The 25,389-nt window shown below is 42.8% G+C and overlaps 2 protein-coding genes and 2 non-coding genes across 9 annotated transcripts; 3 read left to right on the top strand and 1 right to left on the bottom strand.

Annotated features, from left to right (window-relative positions):
* Nucleotides 1-1,113: 1,113 nt before the first annotated feature.
* Nucleotides 1,114-9,192, top strand: ttll1 (tubulin tyrosine ligase-like family, member 1). Of its 2 annotated transcripts, none has more exons than XM_031858769.1 (10): nucleotides 1,114-1,580; nucleotides 1,677-1,794; nucleotides 2,180-2,388; nucleotides 2,484-2,664; nucleotides 2,875-3,012; nucleotides 3,274-3,382; nucleotides 3,517-3,660; nucleotides 4,709-4,795; nucleotides 5,611-5,774; nucleotides 7,480-9,192. In XM_031858769.1, the coding sequence occupies exons 2-10, from the start codon at nucleotides 1,682-1,684 to the stop codon at nucleotides 7,607-7,609; spliced, it is 1,275 nt and encodes a 424-aa protein (XP_031714629.1). In that variant the 5' UTR covers nucleotides 1,114-1,580; nucleotides 1,677-1,681; the 3' UTR covers nucleotides 7,610-9,192. The 2 variants fall into 2 exon arrangements, with proteins under 2 accessions (XP_031714629.1, XP_031714628.1); XM_031858768.1 differs by having other exon boundaries at nucleotides 1,670-1,794.
* trnay-gua (transfer RNA tyrosine (anticodon GUA)) lies at nucleotides 6,183-6,269 on the top strand. The gene is given in 2 exon segments: nucleotides 6,183-6,219; nucleotides 6,234-6,269. It is a non-coding gene; the product is annotated as a tRNA-Tyr (tRNA).
* trnay-gua (transfer RNA tyrosine (anticodon GUA)) lies at nucleotides 7,229-7,315 on the bottom strand. Its single transcript is given in 2 exon segments — nucleotides 7,229-7,264; nucleotides 7,279-7,315. It is a non-coding gene; the product is annotated as a tRNA-Tyr (tRNA).
* Nucleotides 9,193-9,930: 738 nt separating the features above from the next.
* Nucleotides 9,931-25,307, top strand: pacsin2 (protein kinase C and casein kinase substrate in neurons 2). Of its 5 annotated transcripts, XM_031859003.1 has the most exons (12): nucleotides 9,931-10,069; nucleotides 15,506-15,597; nucleotides 15,849-16,005; nucleotides 16,095-16,330; nucleotides 17,480-17,635; nucleotides 17,728-17,903; nucleotides 18,014-18,134; nucleotides 18,984-19,031; nucleotides 19,942-20,072; nucleotides 21,976-22,134; nucleotides 23,192-23,373; nucleotides 23,485-25,307. In XM_031859003.1, the coding sequence occupies exons 2-12, from the start codon at nucleotides 15,541-15,543 to the stop codon at nucleotides 23,595-23,597; spliced, it is 1,536 nt and encodes a 511-aa protein (XP_031714863.1). In that variant the 5' UTR covers nucleotides 9,931-10,069; nucleotides 15,506-15,540; the 3' UTR covers nucleotides 23,598-25,307. The 5 variants fall into 5 exon arrangements, with proteins under 5 accessions (XP_031714863.1, XP_031714864.1, XP_031714865.1 ...); XM_031859004.1 differs by lacking the exon at nucleotides 21,976-22,134; XM_031859005.1 differs by lacking the exons at nucleotides 18,984-19,031; nucleotides 21,976-22,134.
* Nucleotides 25,308-25,389: the final 82 nt, after the last annotated feature.

Below are 25,389 nucleotides of genomic sequence, written 5' to 3'. Positions count from 1 at the left end.
AAGATCATAGATTGCACATTAGCAGATATTAATTAATCCTAAAATGACTAACAACCTTTACAAAACAACAAGTATATAGTAGTATGTTGGAATAGTATTATGTTAGATATTAAACAGATATCTATGCTCCCGCTCAGACAGTAAAACAAGTACATGCACAATAAAAAAGTAAAATAGAAGTAAACCTACCTTCTGTGTAGATTAAAGTGGACGCCGCCCTGTAATACATACAAAGACATAATAATTGAAACGCTTTGTAAGTAATAAAATGAAGAAATATTGGTGTGGTTTGTCCCTGTACTTACAGCAGCGTCCTTTAATCTTGTTGCTCTCAGGTAACTGCCACAGATATGACTGGACACGCCTTTACATGCTGCGACCAAGAGGCTGCTACCAGCAGGGGCCGACAGGATCCCCATCAAACAGAAGATACAGCTTTGTTTTAGCAAAAGCCATTTACATTTCTGAGTTCTCCGTTTTTATTTTCTCTATCTGCTCGTACTAATAACATAATCTTTGTCTGCAAGGGAAATAAAAAAAATGTTCCCAACATCTTTCAGTGTGGAAAGTTGTTTTGCATCCCCAAACAATACTATATTCAATTTATTTCCAATACTGTCCCTGCCTTATGGTACAATTGTGTTGTTGCTATGTAACCTGTTGCATTTTGTGTGATATTCTCCTGTTCTGCATAGTTTTAATCATTTATTAATTGATTAATTAATTGGTATTTGGTGTTCTAACTTATGTAATATGTTGTGCTTATTACTTTACACTTATATATAATAATATATGTATATATAATGTTATGATAATACATACAAGATCGTGTCCCTTTGATTCAATCGTTTTTGTAGAAATGTTAAGTCACTAAATCTGTACAATGTTTTTGTAAACCTATTTGTTTTTATTCACAAATTATTTTTATGTCAAATTGGGTTGTAAATCAGAGGCACATATACAGATATTTAAAGATATAAGCCATTCTTCATTTATTTCTGCACTACTACTGTCTGACCAGACACTGCCACCTGATGGTACACTGACGTAACGACGTCCAGCAATGACATCACCGCGTCCTCCGTTGCTAGGTTATGCTTCCGGGAGGACCAAGCCCATGACGACGTCGTTTAACGCGCTCGAGACATTTCTTGCTTTAAGAAAAATCCTTTAAAAAAATTGCAATTACGTCGCAATTGAATTCATCGCGTGTGTATATGTCATCAATTTATCAACGACTTTTATTGTGAAGAGTAGTTTGACCGCGGTGGGCGTCTCATCACCGTTGTGCAGCTTTACGACGCTGGAGATCAATACATATAGTCAGCTTGCTTGCAATCAAACCGCCAACATAGATGCAGCTTATTTGATGTAAACCGGAGCGAACAATGATGCCGACAAAGCTGTCGCCGTGTTCCGCCAGCTAAACGACAGGCTGGTGAGATTGCATCACTGACTGGGTGATGTCCGCCCTGCAGCCTCTGCAGCAGTCCTGGGAGGAGGATCCAGCAGCCTGCTAACAGAGCCAGCCCCGGCTAGCTGATGCTGATGACTGGCTGTTTCTTGACATTGATTTGCAGGTAGGGCACTGGTGCACGGTAGCTGCATGCTCTCTTGAATCTGTTTGTTTCTATCTGCTTACCTGTTGTTGTTTTTGTGCTCCACCCTGGTGGGAGGCATCATGGCCGGTAAGGTGAAGTGGGTGACAGATATTGAGAAATCGGTGCTCATCAACAACTTTGAGAAGAGGGAATGGGTTCAAGTGACAGAAAATGACGACTGGAATTTCTACTGGTGAGTTCACACCTTATCCTCACTCCATGTGACTCCTTACTCCATCAACACTATCCTCTGCAAGCCCCATACACAGTATGCTGTGTGAGAAGTACTCATGTTCTTTGCCTATGAAGAAGTACCAACAACACAATGTACAACACAAGCAAAGGTCATGCATTTAAAATTTTGTAGGCAAAATATGAATGTAAAAACCAGTGACTAAAGCAGTCAAATGAATGTCGTGGAGTAAAAAGTACACATGCCTCTGAAATATAGTATAGTAGAAGTATTAAGTAGCATAAAATGGAGGTATTCTGGTAAAATACAAGTACATATACACGTATTTCTTGGCTCCAGACTCCTCAGATCACCATAATGCAGGTTTGTTTGTACCCACGTGTAGGATGAGCATCCAGACCATCAGGAATGTGTTCAGCGTGGACACCGGCTACCGCCTGTCAGATGACCAGATGGTTAACCACTTCCCCAACCACTACGAGCTGACCAGGAAGGACCTGATGATCAAGAACATCAAACGCTACCGCAAGGAGCTGGAGAAGGAAGGCAGTCCGCTGGCAGAGAAGGACGAGAACGGGAAATACAATTATCTAGGTGTCCATTAGAGGGATGATTGAAGAAATTCACACATTCTTTTCCCATACAAAGCAATATATATGTTTATGTATTTGTTTCTATGTTTCATGCAGATTTTGTCCCCGTGACGTTCATGCTCCCCGCCGATTATAATCTCTTTGTGGAGGAGTACCGCAAGAACCCGTCCAGCACCTGGATCATGAAGCCCTGCGGGAAGGCTCAGGGCAAAGGCATCTTCCTCATCAACAAACTGTCCCAGATCAAGAAGTGGTCCAGGGACAGCCGCACCTCCACGTGAGTTACCGTGAGGGTACTCTTTGCATAGAATTGCATGGTGCCGTACATTGTCTTTTAGTAAAAATAACCAAAAACAATTTTAAATGTAATTGCCCACGATGACCAGTATAATCCACTTCATCAGCATTTCATTCCCAGGTAAACGTCCAAATCTGTTCATGTTCGTCAGAGGTTTGTGATTTTAGCTTTTTGCGTCTCTGCCCTCAGGTTTGTAGCAGCGTCTAGTGGCAAGGAGGCCTACGTGATCTCCCTGTACATCGACAATCCTCTGCTGATAGGAGGGAAGAAGTTTGACCTGCGTCTCTACGTTCTGGTGACAACATATCGGCCTCTGAAATGCTACATGTAAGCCCTGAATATATAGGAAGTAGTTTTTACGTTGAATATTACCACCATTTAGAAGTAATGAATTATCATCTTCATGTAACAGAAGACAGATGGTTTGGGCTGTTGGTAGAATAAAACAAGCTATTTGAACACCTTTGGCTCTGGTGAAATGTAACAGGCATTTCCCACTATTTTCTGATACGTTATAATCGATTAATAGAGAAAATAGCAGGCGGCTTAATCACTAATGACAATAATCGCTTGTGGTTTGATCCTCAGGTACAAGCTCGGCTTCTGTAGGTTCTGCACAGTCAAGTACACGCCCAGCACCAGTGAGCTGGACAACATGTTTGTTCACCTCACCAATGTGGCCATCCAAAGACATGGGGTAAGTCTGTATCTGGTGACTGATCCATAACATTCCTCTCAAAGCTAACCTGTGCATCTTTTTGCAACAAAACTCAATGCAAACTCCCCCAAAACTGCGAAAAATGTAGTTTGACTTTGTACCTTTTACCGCAGGATGACTACAACCACGTCCATGGAGGCAAGTGGACGGTCAGTAACCTCCGGTTGTACCTAGAGAGCACCAGAGGGAAGGAGGTGACCAGCCGACTGTTCGACCAGATCCACTGGATCGTGGTGCAGTCACTGAAGGCCGTGGCTGTAAGTAGACATGAAGACTTTTTTACTTCAAAATTTCATTTTCCAAAATATGTCACAATTACTACATGCTAACTGACATTGCAACATTATAAGGATTTTAGGAAGTTTGTCCTAATTATGACACCTATAATAAACTTAGTGCCTGTAGTGGAAATACTAGACACCCTTAGATTGCAGGTTCAAATCCGGCTCCAAGGAGTGATTTTTAACTGTAAAATGTCCTCTAGCACGTGAAACAAGGAAGTAGGAATAAAAGGAACTGAGGTGGATAGTGAATTCACTCTAATGTGAAAAAAAAGTGAATTCTTCATACTTTTTATTTACTGTTTATTACTAACTCATAATATATGTATACTGTGAAAACAGATCTTTTTACTCCCAATACATTGATATTTAGGCTGATCATTGTTCCCGACTTGACTACATTTCAGAGGAGTTCATGTTTTGATATAATTTGTTACGTTAAATCAATATGTTGTGAACAGCTGGTGAATACAGTCAGTAGAGATTATGACTCCTCGTCTCCCTTTGATAGCACAGCTGGAAGATCTGGTTCGAATTCGTCTGAAAACAGTAGTTTATTAGTATTTCAACCCACAGTGTACCCATGGAAAAAGGGCCATGGGTACTTTGTGGGTGGTTCAAAACCCACTGCTCCACACATGTCGCAGACTCCCGTCATTGTGTTAATACTTTGTTCCTGTTGGGTCTTTTTTTTTTAGCGTTCAGTAATGTGGGCTCGCACTTTTAAACACACACCTGTACAAACCACCTCCATGTGGGGATTTCTTTTTGTTTTGAGCGCACTCAACTCAATGCACACTTCCCTTTCTTAATAAATGGTCTGACTCATTTCCCCTCTCCGGCCTCGACACACAGGTTACTTTGTGCGTCCTCTGGTATATTTTTACTCCATTCGCTCACACCGTTTCCTGCAGAATCATTCTCTGTTTCACATCTATTGTGAAATAAAAAAATCCCCAACAATGAGCAACAGTGTAGGTAGATTCCTCTTCCTAATTCAGCCTCCCTGTTTTCTCTCTCCCAGCCTGTGATGAACAATGACAAGCACTGTTTTGAGTGTTACGGTTATGACATCATCATTGATGACAAGCTCAAGCCGTGGCTTATTGAGGTGAGTAATCTAACAGGAGGAGTTATTACACGCATGCACACCTACAACTCCCATAAAATGGTTTGAATTTACTAAAAGTTAACCTCTGCTGTTTCAGAACATCTTGTTTTTATTCGCCTTGTTCCTATGGCGTACTTTGCCAAACCCAAAAACACTTAACATGCTTACACACTGACTCCACGTTCTTTTTCCTTCAGTGTTAAGCAACTTTAAATGCCCCTGAGGTTGATCTCTGTGTGTCTGTGTTTGAACGTGTGCCTCTCAGTATTCAAATGTGTGCTGAAGGTGTGTCTTTAACCCATTCAGTGCATTGTTGTTTTCAAACTGAGTCTGCACCAAGTAATACAGGCTATTTGCTGGCTTGTCTTTAGCTTAAAATAGGATGCCTCTGTTTTAACATTTTAAATATTGTGCTTGTCGTGTGGCTGTCGTATTTTACTGCACTCACTGTGACCGACGTGCAATGAGCTGGGTTTCCAGGTTAGGCCTGAACTATTTCTGGTAACAGAAACCAACCTGATCTATTTCAGGCGACATGAAGTTGACTCTTTTAGTGAGGGACTGAAAAAATATGTGCCACATTCTGCAAGGAATACTAGACTTTGTTCAATATTCCTGCAAGTATGTATGCAAGCAGCCAACTGTCATTAACAGGCAATGCAAAACAAAAAGGGAGAAGCTTACTTAAGGGATTAAGTGTGTGTGTGTGGATATCAAAGTTGCTGTGTCATCTCTTGCCGCTCCTTCTTCTTCTTTGAATGTGTGTTAATGAGCTCAGCTGTAAAAGTCTCCGTCTTCGTCTGTGTCCCTCTCAGGTCAATGCCTCGCCCTCGCTGACCTCCAGCACAGCCAACGACCGCATCCTGAAGTACAACCTCATCAACGACACCCTCAACATCGTCACGCCCAACGGGGACATCCCGGACTGCCGCTGGAATCGCAGTCCGCCCCGAGAGGCCCTGGGCAACTATCAAGTCCTGTGAGTGATGTTAAAATCTATTCAGACAAACTCAACGGCCTGACTGCAGCGTAAACACGAGACATCCTTAGGTCGCAGGTTCAAATCCGGATCCAAGGAGTGGCTTTTGACTGTGCGTTGTGGAATATACTGTTCTACAGCATTTGTAATAAGTTCATATTTCACTGATGAGGTTTGTGATGCAGTATGGTAGGAAAGTGAGTAACTCAGGATAAAGTGTGGTTAGACTATGACAACGTAATAGGGCTATTAAAGTTTAAAAAAAGATCATAAAGTTGGGGAGGGGCTAATATTCTGAAAAAAAAACTTGGAGATTATCAAGTCCTAAATATATAAATACTTATAGATATTTAAAAATCTATATTGGAAAAAAGTCCAGTCAGATTTTGTTGGCTGTCAACTCTGTGCCCTTCGATAGCTCAGTTGGTAGAGCGGAGGACTGTAGTGGGGATAACAGGGATCCTTAGGTCGCTGGTTCAAATCCGGCTCGAAGGAGTGACTTTTAAATTTGTAGCTGGTAGTGCAACAAAATGCACTTGATACTGCTCTTTCTGTAAACATATACCTGCACAGCAACAGTAGATTTGAGGAGGAAATGTATACTGTGAAAATGTGCTGTAGCCAATACGTTGACCATGTTGAACTGGTGATCATACTTTATGGTAGTCTCCGACTTAAGTACATTTCAAAGGAGTGGCTTTTATTCAACAGAGTTCATGTGTTATTATATGTGAGGTTACAACAACAGGTGATGAACAGATGGTAAAGACAGTAAAGATAGCAGGTGCCCCATTCTGAACACTATGTGTGCTTTGGCACCTTGTTTAAATATGATTTCTATGTAAAAACAACCAGAGGGAGGAAATGACTACGTTACTCTCCGCCTCGACTGACTCTGACTCCCTTCTCTAAACTACACCAGTTTGTTAATGATTAATTGTGAACAGTTAACAGGAATGCATATTGCTACTGTTGCATTTGCCAACAGAGCGGAGGACGGTCGTGGATGTACCAGAAGGAATACCCTTTAGTAAAAGTATATTTTTGGCACAGATTTTCCTGATATGAAACCCATTGAATAAATGTTTACTGTGTAAACAAGGTGCTAAAGCACACACTACCTTCACTGTTGTGTTCATAATGGATGACCTACTGTTGGACGACGACTCTCACGTCGTGTTGATTCTTGAGACTGAAGTATCACTCGATACTCCATGGACATCCAGTTCATTGTCATAGAAAGACACTCATATTGTATGTACCTGCTGGTCATCAGCTTGTAACATGACAAATTTTGTCATAAACATTAAGGTTATGCTCCTAAAACCTGCTCATTGTAACTATTCTAGAATGAACAGAGTACCTATATTAATAACTGAATTAGTGTTCACATTATGTTGAGTAGGAATAGTGCTAAACAATATAGATCATAGGTTTAAACACTTAAAAGTCACTCCTTCGAGCCGGATTTGAACCAGCGACCTAAGGATATCTTGCATAGACACTACAGTCCTCCGCTCTACCAACTGAGCTATCGAAGGGTTGAAAGTCACTCATTGTAATGTGGGTTTAGCAGGGTGGTATTGTTTGAGTTAAGCCCCTTGTTTGCATAATCTATAGTCCATGTGAAGGCAAAGAGCAGGGCCAACAGGAGGTCCCTCACGCATATATTCCTCCGTCTCTGATTCCCTCTGTGTGTCAGCAGGTATGACGAGGAGCAAGCGCAGAGCGAGAATGCCGAGCGTGACCTGCGGAGCCGCTCTGGTCAGTCCCTGGGGTCAAAGGGCACCAAGGGGAGTGCAGGCGTTCGACCCGCTGCCGCCACCTGGAAGTGAGGTGACACTGCGGACTCCTAATGACTTCCTGTACATCATGACAGGGTCCAACAGTGGGGTACGGGGGATTAAAAAAGAAAAAAGAAAAAAGTCTGTTCCCTGTCTCCACATTTCACTGACTGAGTTCACAGGGGGTGGCAACTCTGCTGCTGGAGGGGAGGAAAATCAACAATGTGGTCATATTTGGGGAGTTTAAAGGCCGGAGTTTGTCTCTGTTTGTATGAATGAGTAACTAAAAATGTAGACATTGTGTCGGTGGTGTCAATAACTCAACAGCAGTTCCCACCCACAGCCGAAGCTCCCTAAGAAGATGAGGAAAAAAAACTGAAAACCAATGGATGACACCTTGGGAGAGAACATTCTAACAGAAAGATCCCTGTCCTTGGATGGCTAGGGCGGCCAAAATGGCAACTACACAAATGAAAAGAAAGTTGTATGTTGTATACATCAATAGGATTTAAAATCCACCGTGATCGAGAAGGATTGCAACGACCTGAACTATGCATGATTACCGAGTCCTCACACTCTGACTAGACTGACCACACAGGTGCTATAAAGAAGGAGCTCTGTGAGACGAAAAAAGAAGACAGAGGAACAAGAGATCTCACTAATACAAGATATAATATACTGACAGGCAGAATTTACAGTACTAAATGTGTATAGACCGCAAAATAGAATTGAATCATGTTTTTTTATATGTTTATTATCAATATGCATATGCAGGGGGGTTCATTATGATTGATTGTATTCAGTGCTGAACCCCATTGTCCCTCATTACTTTGCTTGAATAAATAATAGATATGTTGCATTTTGAGTTGGACCGCTGACGCCATATCTGCTGCTCATCTAGAATCTTAAATACTAACATGTGTTGGGAATGTTGGGAACATTGTTAGCTGTCAACCGAAATATTGAAACACCGATGATGAGTTGATCTATTTTGACACACTGAAGGTATTTCAGTTTTTTGCAGTATAGTCATTTTATAGTATTTTTAAACAAAGTGACAATGTGTCACCAGATAAACTTAGCTTTTAGAGCCATTTGGAAATAATGTATTACTTCAGTAATGATTCGGGTGATTTTAAAGAAAAGAGAAGGGCAGTGTGCTCACCCATCAATCAAGGCGTAAGTCTATAATTAAGATTATCATGAAAATCACTCTGTTTACTCTAAAACAAGGGGCGTCTTTTGTCAATAGATGAAAGAAAGGTGGTGAAAGGTTTCCAGAGTAAACAAGCAGATTGTGATTCAATCAAGTTCTTGCTGTTGCTTGCAGTAAAGTCTCTGCGTGGCACCGCTCCTTGAAAGTTTGACACTCCTGATCTGTATAAGTCGTTGTTGATTTATACACATTTATTGAGAGATTAATCAAACTCTGAGGTGTGTCGAATAAGGAACAGGGTTGACATGAGAATAGGTTCCCACCTGATGGTTTTCGCTTCTTTATTGTGGTTATAGACTGTGCAGCGTTTGTTGTGTTCATGACATGAAGCCTTTCTGTTTTGGGCTTCTCTTTATGAGAAGTGCATCAATGCCTTTAAGTTTGTGTCGACCTTTTAAATAAAATATCTATATTGGTGCTGCCTTGACAATAAATAAATGCTCATTTTAGAGTGAGTGAATGTGTTTTTGTGGTTTCAGTGAGCTGGTCCTTTACATTTTTATAGAAATGTGTTATCTAAAGTATTTTTAAAGTGTCTACAATCCAGTTAAGAGAAAGATTTGATCTAACAGCTCTCATCTAACTTCTCACAAATCAAAAATAGCAACGTAGATATAATGTTATATATCTCTATACAGATATATTATTAGCCTACATGGGGAAACAAGCTATCCTACAGCTCTACTTTAGTTTGCAGCTTGACATGCCCTAGAAGCCTCTCTAGGGCCCCTGGAGGGCCCTAGACAGACCTCATAGCGGGAACCAGTGCCCAGGGTGCCTCATGATAAAGTCACCAGAACAACTTTTTTAAGGGATGTGACGTCAGACAGCCGCGCCTCTCCCTAGTTTGCATGATGAAGCTAGCGAGTCTTACTATTGCAAGGGCGGATGTTAGGTGAATGAAAATAAAGGTAGGTGTTTGGCCCTCGCTGTGACACTGTGGTGCCTCAATTGATAATACAAATGTAACCTAATTATGTTGTTGGCAATGAATATGATTTTATATTTAGGCTACATAAAATATATTTGTCATTTCATCTCGAAGTATAGAATACTCTCACTCGACATTTACTTGTTTACTTTTCACCCTTTCACTGCTAGTCTTATTTTGAAAAGGTGGGCCGGATGCTCCGTGCCGTGCTGTGGCTAAGTGACGGTGGTGTCAGTCAGTCGGTCGATGGTGCTGCCGCTGCGGAGCAGAAAAACGGGCGAAAAGATTTGGGGAATTGACACCACCAAGAGAATTTAACTCTTCACTTAAACACGACCCGTCAACGGGAATAAACCGGTGCCAGGTGAGCTTAAACAAATACTTTGTACGTGTTATCGGTTAACTTTTTAGCCAAGGAGGTTTGTGGGTAATTCGCCAACATTTGAGCTGACGTCAGGGGGCTAACTTTAAAGTTAAGGAGGATGGCACTGTGGTCAAAGTTTTACACGATTTAAGTTAGTAAAATACATGACAATAGAGGTAATTCAGTGACGTATGTTGTGTATTAGGATATAAGATACAAGTTAAACTAGTTCGCCATTGACTCTCTGTATCAGAGAGACTAACGTTAGTGTTTCATTGCCTGGAGTGATGAAGGGCGGGGCAGGGTTTCGCAAATAAAGATAACCTCCTGGTCGATGTCATATATCATCCTGCATGCTATGCCTACAATATTACATACTTTTATATTATTTCCTATGGAGAGAGTCCAGCCAGTGGGTTTTGCATTGCGCAGTGCCAACTTGCTGCCAAGTTCAGTCCTGACTCCTGATACTTCTGCACATTTCACCCAAGTTACATGTGCAGAAGTATATGTTAGGTTTCTCATTGGAGTGGCTGCAATGCTGGGATCATTTTACAGAAGTCAACACGAGGTTATTAATCACTTGGAGCAGGAAGGAGGGAGCCTGGCCTATTTTCTGTGTGTGACAGTCAATACTCATGACATTGTAATGAATCAGTGGAAGTTGACAGTCATGCAGCTGAGTATTTAGACGTGCCTAGTGACTGCAAGCTTTTATATGTGGTTTGTGTTTGTTGGGGGAGTATTGTTGTCAGGGTGAAGCAGTAGTGAAAGCTCTGTGGTTCCCCTTTTTTTGTCTGGGGGGCCATGCATGTGAACTGATCGCTCTGCTCTGTCACAGAACCAAGCTAAACTTAGACTGGGTATCCCAATTTAGGCTGAAGGCTCTGCTCTTCCATTTCCAGGGAATCTTTGTTGGTGTATTCTCCACGATCAGACTCGCACACAAAGCAGCTAAAAGGATATGAGCCATTGTCCAGCAGAATTGAGTCATGTAATTCATGTAGCCGTAGTCGTATGAGCGAACATCAACTACATGCGCCATAGCTGGACTCAAAGAAAGCAGAAAAACAGGGGTAGAGAGAATTGCTGTATGTGCACAGATACAGTATAGAAGAAGACACCATAATAGGTCACAGGGCTACCAGATGACTCTTGTTTATGGCACTTTCCTGAAAGGTCTGCAGCTTCAAATGCATCACATGAGACTCTGCGTGCAGGACCGGGGCTTCCACAGGAAAAAGGGCACAATTTGCCCGTCGGTGACGTCAGGATCTCCCCTTCCCTGTCATGTAATAATTTCCCTCTATTATGTTCCTCTTTATGCCGCTGGCCTGTCCATTGGAAAATGCTTGAAAGTGTGGAACAAATGCCATTGTTTTTCCACCTGACCGTGGAGCAAAGGGGTTTTTGATGAGGCTACAGTGGACCTGGTGTTGATGGACCAACGGTGATCTCTATAAAAGCTGGAGTGAGTTATCGAGAGGTTTGAAAGGCCATGCTGCTGTCGGATCAGCAGTCCTGTGCAGCTGTTGAGCTCACACGAGGAAGGAGGGCAGAGGTGAATGACTGACGGGGAAAGAAAATCAAGGTTGTGACCTGCGTCTGCCATGGAAACTTTTGACCTCCAAGATTGTGTGCAACCAGAGAGAAAGAAGCAAAGGAATGGTTGTATTTTTCTCTCTCTCTCACAGCCCAGTCGGGATTTAGCAATGTCCTGCTGGGAAAGTGCAATATTGAAGGGATAGATCGGCTCAGCTGCACTAACCCTCCCTGTGAGATATTGCAGTTGCTTTATGCAACAAAGGAAGGAAATGGAAACTAACACAAAAAAAATATCACCCCTGCTTGGATAAGCAAGTTTCATGCGATTAAGACATTGAAAAAGTAGAGCGCTACAGTATTTTTAAAGCATGCTTGTTATGTAATCGCACCCTCAATCCCCATGGTTAGCTCTTGTACTCATGATTGTGAGTTGAGTGTTGCTGTGTCTTCTTTTATCTTTCTTTAATTTTGAGTAACGGTTGGTAAGTCATTGTAAACCGAACATCTTTGGGTTTTGAGGACTGTTGGTTTTACGTGGGCACGCAGACATTTCACACTGACATTTCGGACGGTCGAAATGATTTTTCAGGATGGAAGCGTTTAAATTGAACTTGTGCATTCTCCTTTAGACAGAACCTGTGAGCGGTGTTTGTTCTTGTTTACACTAACAATCATGCGGACGAGGCTGAACCTCTGCATAAGGCCACTCACCGTGCACACGTTTCCCCTCTCCAGCAGGTACTGATTAGGAGGCCGGCCAGAGTGAGGCGGAACGAACTGTTGAGATTGTGTGACATTATTCTGATGTCCTTGCTATATTCTGCTGATAAGCGTTTGTTCTGAAGTGACTTGCCTCTATCACTACTGTTTAAATAACACGACCCCCCCCCACATCTTTATGAGTCAAATGTGCTCAAAATAACAAAAATTATATAAAATGTGTGTGTAGACTGTGATGAAATACCTCTCAGGTTGATGTCTCTGATTATATTTCCCACTCACTAGACAAACTGCAGGGCAGGTATGCATGTGCCTGTCAGTTGTCTCTGCTGTTGTTTCCTGCTCCTCAGCCATGACACCAGAGCACTCTGGGAAACATAAACACGGGGTGAATAGACACAGTCTAGTCTGCTGGTGGTTTGTGTGGGAAGAACCTGCTCTTGCACACACACAATGGTCTAATATGCCCCGCCGTCTTTCCGACATTGTGCACGTTCGGTTGCGTCTTCTTCACCCATCCTCCGATGTTCCCTTTCCCGGTGGCGGTGGTAGAAGGTCATCAGCCTCTCATGTCGATGTCTAACAGCATAGCACAGGAAGCTTTGATGTGCTTTTAATAACACACACGGCCATCTGTGGCCTCAGCTGGGCACATTCAGCTGTCGCTCTGAATCACCGCTTGCAAATGAACAAACTACGGCTATTTGTGAACCTTACTTCTACTTTTAAAATACTTTAAAGTCCACCTCATCTGTGGCAAAATTTGGATGCAAATTTGTGAAATGATTTGTGAGCCGGTTCAGACGTGGCAGCACTGAGGAATGCATTCGTTTCACTTCTATCTTAAGGCTGCGACCACATTCCAGCATGCTTGGTACTTTTACTTATCAGACTCCAGTGAGTATCACTGTTGTGTTTGATTACGTAATCACTAAGCCTGTAATCTAAGAAGCCCTGTTCAAGTCTCTGCAGCCTTGATGAAATCATGCATTTATCAGCAAGACAGTCGTCTCGTGTGCTTGTCACTTTGAATTTCTGATTACAAAAAACCCAATGTCAGATGGAAAGTTGTCCATCTGACATTCTCTACCAAACGTCCTCGTTCCCATGTGTGTCTTTGCTTGTGCATAGTAGCACTCGGTGTTCTCCTGTCGAGGGGCAGATTAAGTGGACTTCAGACCTGGCTTTAGTCAACAGCATTGTTTACAGTTGTGGGTCAAGCCGCATTCAATTGTTTAACACATTCCCCGCGTCCTGCAGAGCCGAGGGTGACCAGATGGCTGTTCCTGTTTGCTGTTGATTACATCAGGCCTGCGAAATAGCTTCTGTGATAAAAGGAATTCCAAATCCAAAGATCTTTGGGCTATGGAAAGTCATTTTCCATATGTATCTATATGCGTGTCCTTATGTTTTAACTGTACATTCCGCTGGTAGAGCCACTTGATTTAATAGAAACGTGTAGATCTCAGGACTACGAAACACGTGGAGGTTTGTGCTCAGCAGCGTTCGACGCCATGTTTAGAGCAGATATTTGTGTTCCTCTCTTGTGCTGCAGCAATGATTGGTGAATGAAGAATGTGGACAGCTGGTGGGGGGAAATGCCAAAGGGACGAGATGACAAGACTGGGCTGGGTCGTGTGTGATGCTGAGAATTAGGCTCCCGTGTTTTTTTTTTTATTCGTGCATTAATATTGTTATTAATGCTTGTGAGGGTTCTGAAGCAACACAAAACTCTGGACTCACAGTTTCAGTTTTTTATGTTTGTGTAGCCAAAGTTATCCGATTCAATTCACCAGTTATCAAAGTAGCTGCAGATCAATTTTCGGATAATTCACTTAATGTTACAGCTGTTATTATACAGGGAGCCTAATAGAATAGTTTGAGTTTGTGTGTGTGTTTGAGCGACGCATTTGTTTGTTAAAATAAGTGTGTGTGTGTGTGTGGCTGTGTGTTTGACTGACCTGATTGCAAACCACAAACACAGTTAAAGGGAGGATTGTTCCCAAGCTAGCAGTGACCACAATACTGCCCTCTGTCCAAGTCCTACCCTGGAGGGTACGGGCCACTGACCATTGGCCAACACACGCACACACACACCATCGTCGTCTCGCTCAGCTGATAAAGGCCTTGTGTGTTCACACTCGGCACTAAAATGCATCTTGTGTGATCCGATCACAAGAGGACAGCTCCACATTAGAGATGAGCATTTATCAGATGTCATTGATGATTGAATTAGTATCAGACTAGTCCTGAATCCATCATTTAGTCTGTTCATTGTGTAAAAGAATGACAGATGAGCATCACTGATGAATTCAAATGTATTTCCCTCTTAATAGTGATCGCAATTTCCTCAGAGGTGCAGTTAAATGTGAGCTGGAAAGTAAAATCCGATCTCGAGTGCTCACTTGAGATGCATTTTAGACGAGTTGTGATGCTAGGAATCCACTGCAGTCGCTCTCAGCTGTGCGTGACCACAATCTTTGTGTGTGTGTGTATATCTATATATGTATATATAGATATCTATAGATAGATATATATATCTATATCTCTCTCTCTCTCTACGAGATAGTAGATCTGAACACGGCCAGTCAGGCTGTAGAGGAGAAGCTCCAGGCTGACGGAGGAGAGGAAGAGGACGGAGGGGATGAATAAAGGGAGCCTGTTGAGTTTTGAAGTGATGGCTGTGAGGAGAGTAACACAGGAGTGTCTGTGGTACCCGTCCGAAGGAAACGGAAGCTGCCCACTGTGTGCTTCTTCACACTTTCTTTAGCTCAGACTCTGTGCTGCCAGCAACCACTGTGGTTCAGTTGGTCGTGTGTTGAGGGTTGTGAGGTTATAGAAATGGATGAAAAAAGAAACCACCTGCTGCTTAGATTATCAAACCAGATCACACACTTCAACTTCCCCTTCCATTTCTTTCTGTCTTACTCCTCTGAACTATTTATTTTCTTGGGCACCGTATTATTCACCCTCTTATCAATGTCTGAGGAATGTTGCTGTGACTGAATGACATTGTTTAACGTGATTAAAGCATATCTTTCCCTTCCTCTTCGCTGCGTTTGTTTAATAACTCAACGGTCTCTGATATTGGCTCACTCCATGCTATATTTGAGAAGAGGCTGTTTTAATCACATCCACTGACACCTGTCTGTTCTCCGTGTGTTTTTCCAGGCCCCACACTCTGAGTGTTACTGAGGGCAGCAGCGATGTCGGGCTCCTACGATGGCTCCATGATCGATGTCTCCAGCGATAGCTTCTGGGAGGTGAGACGCATGAATTCCTTCACACCACCTGCCCCTAGACCCAGGGTCATCATTCTTCTGTCGTGTGTTGAGATGACGTTCACATCTGATGGACTTGGAATAAATCTAGTGATGTATCACAACTTGACCGCAACACTGCACTGTAACGCTGCTCTAAATGTGTTCAGTGTTTTCTAAATAAATAGATGTAGTGCTAGCCGTAGCTAACATTTTCTAGCTCCTTTTCAACTCTCTCTGTTGCTGGTTTTCAGGTTGGTAACTACAAACGATCGGTGAAGCGGGTCGATGATGGCAATCGGCTCTGTAATGATCTGATGAGCTGTCTTCATGAGCGGGCGCGTATTGAGAAGTCTTACGCACAGCAGCTGACAGAATGGGGAAAGCGCTGGCGGCAACTCATAGAAAAAGGTATTTTTCTAAAACGGATGTATTTTCCCATAATTCCTGAAGGCATGACTGTCACAGACCCTGACTGGTAGATATCTCTTTTCCTTCAGGCCCTCAGTATGGCACGTTGGAGGTGGCGTGGTCTGCCCTGTGCACGGAGGCGGAGAAGGTGAGCGAGCTCCACATGGAGGTGAAATCGGCACTGATGGGCGAAGACTACGAGAAGCTGAAGAACTGGCAGAGGGACTCCTACCACAAACAGATGATCGGAGGCTACAAAGAGACCAAAGAGGCTGATGACGGCTTCCGCAAGGCTCAGAAACCCTGGGCAAAGAAACTCAAAGAGGTGTGGCTCACTGGATACCAAAATAGTATGATGTGTATGCAGTATAATGTTTTAATCTATAAACAGCCAAGCAGCTACCACAAGCAAGTCATTTTCAAGTCACTGATTACAGCCATGACAATCAATTTTACCCTTCAGTTCACATGATTACATATTACTGACTCGCTAGCTGTTGTTTTGCCTCCGTGACTACCTGCTTGCTAAACAGAGCCGAACCACAGACGCAACCTCTTGATATTGAACAAGAAGCTATTGCCAAACGTCAGCCATCGTGTGCTAACTGTATCCTGTAGTTCTCTGACTGCCAGTAGAAGAGAAGGAAACACTGAGGCACTACAGGGAGGCTTCTTAGTTCAAAATCAGGTCAATGTATTTCCTACTACTGCTTTCATTTTAGAAACCTGTTTACTCGGCATTCCTTTCTGTTTCTGTGCACGAATATAAGAACGTGCACATCCAAGTATTTGTATGCTCAAAGTCACGAAATGTTTCGCAACCTCCAGCTTCCTTGCCCCCCATTTCCTGTGTGCGTGATGTCAGCAGTGGGTGGCGACATCCTGGCCTTGTCATTGAGCGGCGACAGAACAATGCAGTTTTGTAGCCCGAGTGGTTTATTGATCGACCAGACAGACGGGGACAAGTGGGTAGAGGGCAGAGAGGAAATTAGGCTAATTAACTGGTCTAGAGAGAGAGCAGCTGACGGGGGCAGTATGTCAATAATAGACACATACAGTCTAAACGGGATACAGTATTTAACTCTTAGTCCTCATGGGTTTTATTGGATTGACACACAACCGCCCGCTATATCAAATTAGGGAGGCTGCTCTCCTCTACTTATGACCTCATGGTTCGGTCACGTGACTGCTCTGGCCTCGGGCCCAATTACACCGGGCACAGCTCGAGACACTCTTCAGATAAAACCACAAGGGATGAGTTTGCATCCATAATTCATATCTGTTCGGAGTTTAAATATAAACAAAGTGATAGAGTAGATGGATGCGTCACATATCTCACTTATCAGGCGCCAGTGTTTCCATGCTGCCTCCCTCACGTGAGTTGGTAGGAGTTGGTTCACATTTGGTCTGCTCTGAGTCACCTTAAAAGTCTGCTGCTGTTGCCTGTATTTTAATTGATCCTTTGAATCTACAGATGGAGACAATGAAGAAGTCTTACCACTCTGCCTGTAAAGAAGAGAAGCTGGCAGCCAGCAGGGAGACCAACAGCAAACTGGAGAGCAACAACAACCCCGAAGCCCAAAAGAAGCTCCAGGAGAAGCTGGAGAAGTGTCAGCAGGAGGGCCAGAAGGTAGGGCTACCTTTGGAAATAGACCAGGTCGAGTGTCAAGATCGTGTTTTTATTGTGTCCGAATTGTCACCTCATTCCTCCTTTTCTCCCAGACTAAAGAACGCTATCAGAAATCCCTGGAGGAACTCGACAAGTTGACCCCTCAGTATATGGAGAACATGGAGCAGGTGTTTGAGCAGTGGCAGCAGTTTGAAGACACACGAATCTGCTTCTTCAGAGAGCTGCTGCTGGAGGTCAAACAGCACCTGGATCTCTCAACCAATCACAGGTCGGACACCAATCATTTAATGTCTGAATACTTAAATGTAGCAGCTCATGAACAAAGCTGTGAGAGACGCTTCTCACCTAGAAATATAATGTACAACATTGTCTCCATAGATTCCAGACGATCTACCAGACGCTGGAAGACACGGTCTCTGCTACTGATGCTGAAGATGACCTGAAATGGTTCCGGTCCAATCACGGCCCCGGCATGCCAATGAACTGGCCCCAGTTTGAGGTATTACAGCCTGGATTCATACTAATAAAAGAGCAGAAGATGGAGGAGAACTGTCCAGAGTAATAGGCTTTTTACATTATTTAGTGAGATAAATAATTACAGAAGAATTAGTTACAGTCCTTGCATACCTTGAAATGCTAGTCTTAAAGACTGGTGCTCTCCCAGGCCTAACTGTAGGAACCACCAGTAAAGAAAGAGGAGGAAATGGACTCGTACTGCTGAAAATACATCATGGGCAGTATTGCAATAGATCTTTACAATGTTACACGTAGCCCAAGCCGGAGTTAATGCCCAGTGTCATTTTTGTCATTGACGTATGCTGTTTGGCAGCAGGGGTGGAAGTAAAACTTTCTGAGGAATTTGCTTTAAGGCATCTTCCCAACAGGATGTGAAATAAGAAAAAGAGGACGCGAAAGCAAAGAAAGCTTAATGTGCTTGCAATGCTACAATTTACAGTTCTTTTGAGTGCTGTTGAAGGCATGGCTGTTAGGACGGGGCACTTTGTTCCACTTCCATCATCACCAGGCTGTTTGTCTTTCTGAGTAAAGCTTGGTTTTAGAAGGTCTTTTCTGTGACACGATACACACACACACACACACACACACGCACAACAAAAAAATGAGGCTCCAGCTTGGTAGATATCCAAATATTCTGCAAGTCACTGGCTCTTTAGTTCATGTTGTTTGTTAGAGAAGCAATCCCTAGAGTAATTAGCTGTTCCAAGTCATTTCTACGTTCACAAACTAATGTTTCTGCACTTTCAGTTTATGCCGCACAGCTTTAGGCTTTGACTGTGTGGTCCACTTTAACCCTTTTCCACACCTACTTCCCTTTCCTCATGTCTGACAGAATTTGGACTGGTCCCATCCTCGCTCCTTTAGAAGAAGGTCCATTTTAGTGAGTTCTGCATGGGAGGGCTGTTCTTTTTCACAACAGCCAAGGGGGGGGGGATCCTTTTTTTTCCAATAACATGCTCTCTCCTTACTCCTTCTATCTCTGTGTGTGGTTGAGGTGGTTCGTGTCAAGTTTCAAAGGATATTAAGACACATGTGCACTTGGTACATGCAGACACCACAGCATTGAAGTATGTGGACATATCCTCCTCTGTTCCCTTTACATACCCTTTCCTGGATATCTGAACTTCTAGAATGACTCTTTACCACTAATACCACTGCTCAGACTCTCTGTTCTTTCTAACCCTTGAACGCTGACCCGTCTGTGGCCCTTCCAGTCTTCCTTCTGTCCATGTGAACCCTGCAGTACGTCACCATGATGCCACCATGGCTCAGCAATGTCTCAGGGAACATGAGCCAGACGGGAAGACCTGATGTACCAGAGGGTCAGACAGGGACTAGAAATGAAACCAGTCCGTTTGTGGGCCAAAAAAATAAAATATATGTGTATAAAAACTTTCTTTTCTATAACTGTGTTGCTGTTATGGTCTCTTTTGCTCCACTCTCGCTGGTTAGCCTCTGGTGGAGGGGAGACTCCTCGGTGCTGTGTTTCGTTCAACAGGTGATGGATTCTGTACTTGGTTGTGTGTCTCATCTTATCAGGCCTACACTGTGCTGTATAAACACTCATCATGCATGTACAGTTTCCCAGGTCTGTGTCACGGCCTGTGAAATGTTTCACAGATCTCTGGACTGTTGAAGTGTGTATGTGTATAGTGCCGTGTACATTCCTGTGACTTCATCTCCCACTTTTTCTAGCTGTGAAGGCATGTTTTCAACCAAACAGTAATACTTAGACTCTAATGTGTGTGTGTGTGTGTGTGTGTGTGTGTGTGTGTGTGTGTGTCTACCAGGACTGGTCCATAGACCTGAACCGAACCCTCAGCAGACGAGAAAAGAAAAAGCCATCAGAGGGCGTCACACTGACCGGCATCAGTTCAACTGGGTCAGACCAGCATGTCCAGCCTGCCAAGACCATCAGCAGGTAGATATCTGATCAGATATTTCTGTCTCTAACACACACACACGGTTAACTGAGCAAGTGTTCATAACGTACACACGCACACAAAAAACACACTCACTCACTCCCTGTCTTCCTCATCCAAACCCCCCGACATCAGAGATAATCCAGCGCACCACACATGGCGTTTTCCTCTTCAGGAATGCTTGTAAAGCGTTGCATGAGGGAAGCTCCGGGAGTGACGTCTAGGTGTACTACAGCCGTCTCTGTGGCAACAGTAAACACTTTGTCAGAGTTTGTTGGGAAATAATTCATCCCCGCGAGACTCGAGTCGGCTGGTACATAGTTGAAAGCGAGCCAAAAAAAAGTAATGTGAAAATACATCAAACTCACACACGGAGAGATTTTTATAGCATCAATATTACTGGGAAGTTCAAAGGCCGGTTTAGTGAAACTTTGATTTGGCAAGTTTGCGATTAAAGGGAAAGAATGTTCAACATGTTTTCATGAGAGAAAAAGAGGAGTTCACAGGCTTGTTTGAGACTGCTCTGCGAAGGGTTTAGAGGCTCTCCGTGTTTGATTGGCAGTCTTTAATAGCATGATGTAATCTTTTTAAGAGGAGATAAGATAAGAACTTAGCTTGTCCCTGCGGTGAAATCTGTCTCTTGTGTTGTGGCAACAGCACCAAGGACATAACAGTGGCTCATAGAAACGACAACAAACATCTGATTTAGAGACGAACTTCTCATGCGTCCATCATCACAGTGCAAAAGCAAATAACAGTTTTGCATGGATGAGTAAGTTGCTATGTGTGTTGAATCTATTGTTCCGAATTTAAAGTGAGGTTAGTCGTGATTATCCTGTCCTGTGTTCTGGCAACTCTTCGGTAGGAAGCGGTGTGTATGCAGGATTCAGAGAGCACTGAGGAGTCAACAGAGGGAATGTCGGGCACGGAAAGCATTTGACCCCTGAACTTGAGACTGTTGACTTGACTCTCCCCCATCCAGCATTTACAGCACATTGTTTTCCTCTTCATTTCCTTCATAATTGGGTGTGACTGTAGTTTAAGTAGTTTATTATCGGCATGATAAAAACAAGCCGTCATTTGTATCACATATTTGCCTTTTTTAGATCGTCGGAAGCATCAATGAACATTGTATGACGGTACTAGCTCTTTGAATACATTGAATCGTAGCTGTAAAGGTTTGTTTGTTGACTGGAACCGTCCAAAGTTACATTGTGCCCGACGGTGTTTGGTGTAATAACTCCTCAGTGAGCGTGGCTATGCAAACAAAGGCGTTCACATTTCTCCGCTTCACACACTCTGCTGATAGCCAGAGCTGTTCACGGTCCAGTAACTCGGTAAACAGGGAGTAGAAACCCTGTGTTTCCTCTGATACAGGTGGAGGGCTGTTGCAAGGTTTGTTCCTTGATGCGGAAAAGTGACAATAGGAGGAAGTAAACAGCCGTCATGTGACTTCTTCAGAGAGATTTAGCACCTACACGAACCAGAGCTGACAATTAAGTGTTTGCTGTGTCGCTAGAAAAGTGTCTTATTGATGTTTTTATAGCTTTGTAATAATTAGGATTTCCTTTTTGTCCTATAAGCAGTGGCACTCAAGTCAAAACAAGCAAAACTGATTGTACAACCTTGTTGATGTTACTCAGGTTCTTTATTGCACAGAACTACAATCATTTCTGGGTCATCTATCTAGTGAAACAAAGCCACACTTTACTGTTCACTAAGCTCCTTGGCTCCTTGGCCTTGTAGGTGACGCCCACTACCGTAGGAAGTACACTCGTTAGCTGGGTATGCAAACATGTGCGGCGTACATTTAAGCATGTCTGCAGGCCGTGTATGTCACAGGTGTGTCTGTGTGTGTGTGCAATGCAACAACCGATCTCTCACTGTGTCCCATGCTGTCAGCCTGACTGTGCCCACTAACACAGCGCCAGTGGGCTCAAACCCCTTTGATGAAGAAGACGAAGAAGATGTGGAGGAGATGGAGGAGGAGGAGGAGGAGACGGCCGTGGAGCAGCAGACCACAGTCAACCACATCAGTGTGAATAAAGAGGAAATAAAAACGTTGGTGAACAGAAGAGAAAACACTCCCAAACAACCTCTCCTGACCCTTTTTTCTTGTTTCTATCTTTGTTGTCACGGAATCGCCGATCGTGCCGCGTCTCTTTTCGCGCCGTTTCTTTGTCTCGGTTACTTTGATCCCTTCTTCCTTACGTCCCTCTCTCCTCCCTCAGGTGGCAGCTTGTTGTGTTGCTCTGCATGGTCGCTGGAACGCTGGCACATAACGCCAATACGTGTCTGTCCTTCTCACTTCTTACAGTGCCGTGTCTTGCAGAACATTACATGTCATGTGCATGGGGGGGCCCATGCCTCTGGGAAATGTCTTACAGTCAGATCTGAATATGGACACACTTATACACACGTGTGTACGATTGGTCTGTAGTATCAGTTTTCTCACTATTGCCTGAAAATGTACATGCTGTCTAACTACAAGTGTACATAAAACCAGTTTCTCAATTCTAGACACTGGGGACAGGTCTGACTGTAAATACTTTATATTTGCTGGTGTGTGTTTATTGTTTTTTCCACTTATAACATTGTCGGAGCCAAGTTCTTTCTGGTGTTTAGGTGGCTCCCTCTGTTGGCCGTTTGGGTTAAACTCCAATCATGCCTTCACAACACTGATTTGTCTTGCTTGTTCTCATGTTTGCTGTATTTTTCTGCGTCTCTTCATGTGTGGTCATGTTGTTTTGTTGCATTGTGTGCCCTCTCACTTGAAGCTGTTTATCTTAAAGTGGCATCAAAGAGACTTTGTCATGCTGCCCGAACCAAACGCTTGCTTTGTAGCATTGATGCTGAAAGTAAGCATGTTTTTGCACTAAATGGAAAAGGAGTTTTCAGGATGAATCGCAAAGCTGTCGCTGGATATTGAAATGCACTTTTGGCTTTTTGTGTGTTCGACTTAACTGTACTTGGTGTTACATTTATCTTTCTCGCTTTTTCTAACTTTGAATTTTGGTCCCTGCTTCTGCCTGGCATGCTGGATTGTCCCGTCGATGCGTAAAGGCCCCGAGATGAACGTAAAAACACATTTCTCTAACTGTCTCTTTTGTCCGTCCAGTGCGAGCAGTACGGAGAAGACTCCGGACTGGTCGGATGAAGACACGGGTGGTAACCCCTTCTCCACCAACGGTGAAGGGAATCCATTCGAAGACGAGCCGGCTTCTCCGGTCGTATCAGTGGCTGTCAGAGCCCTCTATGACTACGATGGACAGGAGCAGGACGAGCTCACCTTTAAAGCAGGTACGTGGTGTGAAAGACTCCAAAACAACAGCAAACGTTTTGACAAGTCTGTCGGATCCCAGTCGGGTTTTTGCAATACAAATATTCATCCCTTCCTCCTCCTCCCTCCAGGGGAAGAACTAACCAAAGTTGGAGAAGAAGATGATCAGGGTTGGTGCAAAGGCCGGCTTAAGGATGGAAAGACCGGCCTCTATCCTGCTAACTATGTGGAAGACATCCAGTAATAACTTATCACAAATTAACAAATGTGAAGAAAGAAGAAAGTGGTTTGTTTTGAATCGACAGTGCGGCTGGAAACGAGAACACACTCTGCCTTATTTTTAACCCTTTTTCTCCCCGACTGGTGTCGGAGAAGAGAAGTTGCAGATTATTAAAGGACCACTTGAGATGTTACTTTTCACGGATCGACAGTTCAAAGATGGGAAATCGAAAACAAGTTTCCAGACGATTCCAGGCGAAGATCACAGAGAAATATGGCCGTCAGTGTAAGATATGTTATGTTACTTAGAATCCCATTTACGCTGTTACAAAAATAATAGCCTTTCAAGTATATATTAGATAAAAAAATAAATGTATGTGTGAATTTATATATTGTTTAAACGAAACACTGGGATGACACCGACAAATCGTCTTGCGATGTTACATGCAGCCTTAATATGCAAGCCACTATGGGTTCTTTAAGGGAGATGACTCTTTAGTAAACATAATTATCTGTTTTAGGTTTGAACCCATTTGTACCTGCTAGAATCCAGTCCATAACTGTTCATTGTTGGATGTTTCTTTGACAAACTAGGCCCTTGTGTTGAGATTGGTGTGACAGGTTTGACCTGATTCTTTTTAATTTGTGTTTAAATTGTTCATTCCTTTTCAGGGTTCTGTATTTTCCATTCAGTTCATTAACTGTTCTGGTTATTTTATAAGGAATGATCAAATCAATTGGAGCCTTATGCCGATGGGTTGGTTCCTCTAGTCATTGCAATTGAATGTACATTCACTGATTGTATTTTATCACTTTTGATTGTTCAGTTTTGCTGATGTTAGGTTATTTCTTGTTCTGACCCGGAACAAACTGTCCTGAAGCTCCACACGGAAAACAATCTCTGTTCTTTCTGTTGATTGTAGATTGTAATAGTATATATGGGTTATTTTTCATCCAACACTGAAAGTTTTTCACAAACGTTTATCACACTTGAATGGTTTTGTAATTTCTCTTACTTCTTGTTAAATGTCAAGTTGTGGGAGAATATATTTTAAGTGTTTTTTGGGGGGGGACATATATTACAATTCATAGCAATAAAACTGCAGACAAGTGTGGCATTACACATACGTGCATGTAAATAGCCTGGACGAAAAATATTAGAACAAATTAAGCATCGATATCGGATGTAGTTTGAAATTGATTGTTAATTTATGATGCCACAAGTGCTTTTGTTCTACTCTTGTTAGAATGTGACTGAGAATTAGTTTGTATGGTAATTGTATGTTTTATGGCAAATATCCCTTGAATCTGTTATTTTGATATATTTGTAAATATGATTATTTTTCCCATCACAGAGGGCCATATTCATTGAATTAATCAACAAATATGTGAATAATTGTTTCCCTTAGTAGCTATGATATGAGTGGATCTACCTGATTTAATTACCTGTATACATATGTTTGAATCAAGTATTTTGTCAGCTTGTATTTTCTGCAAGCTCTAAATTCGTTGCCCAGTGTATCGATGAAATAAGCGAGGGGGGGGAAAGCTATTTGATGCCTTTAACTGCAGCACAAGAAGATGAGTTATGTTGTCGATAATGGTGGTGAGAAAGGAGACATTTGCCATGTTTTCAGGGCATGCTGACGTCAAAACGCAGCAACAGCTGTACTTGCACAGTAAGGTTTGTAAATGTTGTCCCACGACATAATAAATGAATTTATTGGAAACAAAATGTTGCTTTTGTCTTAAGTAGTGATATTTCTATTTGTTAAACTTCAACTTATGATGTTGAGGTATTTACTGGATGTAAAAAG

The sequence above is a fragment of the Anarrhichthys ocellatus genome, unplaced genomic scaffold, assembly GCF_004355925.1.
Source record: "Anarrhichthys ocellatus isolate YVR2014 unplaced genomic scaffold, GSC_Weel_1.0 scaffold21, whole genome shotgun sequence".
NCBI classification, from domain to species: Eukaryota; Metazoa; Chordata; class Actinopteri; order Perciformes; family Anarhichadidae; genus Anarrhichthys; species Anarrhichthys ocellatus.
Note: the sequence above shows the minus strand (reverse complement) of the source record. Positions and strands in the feature narration are given on the sequence as shown.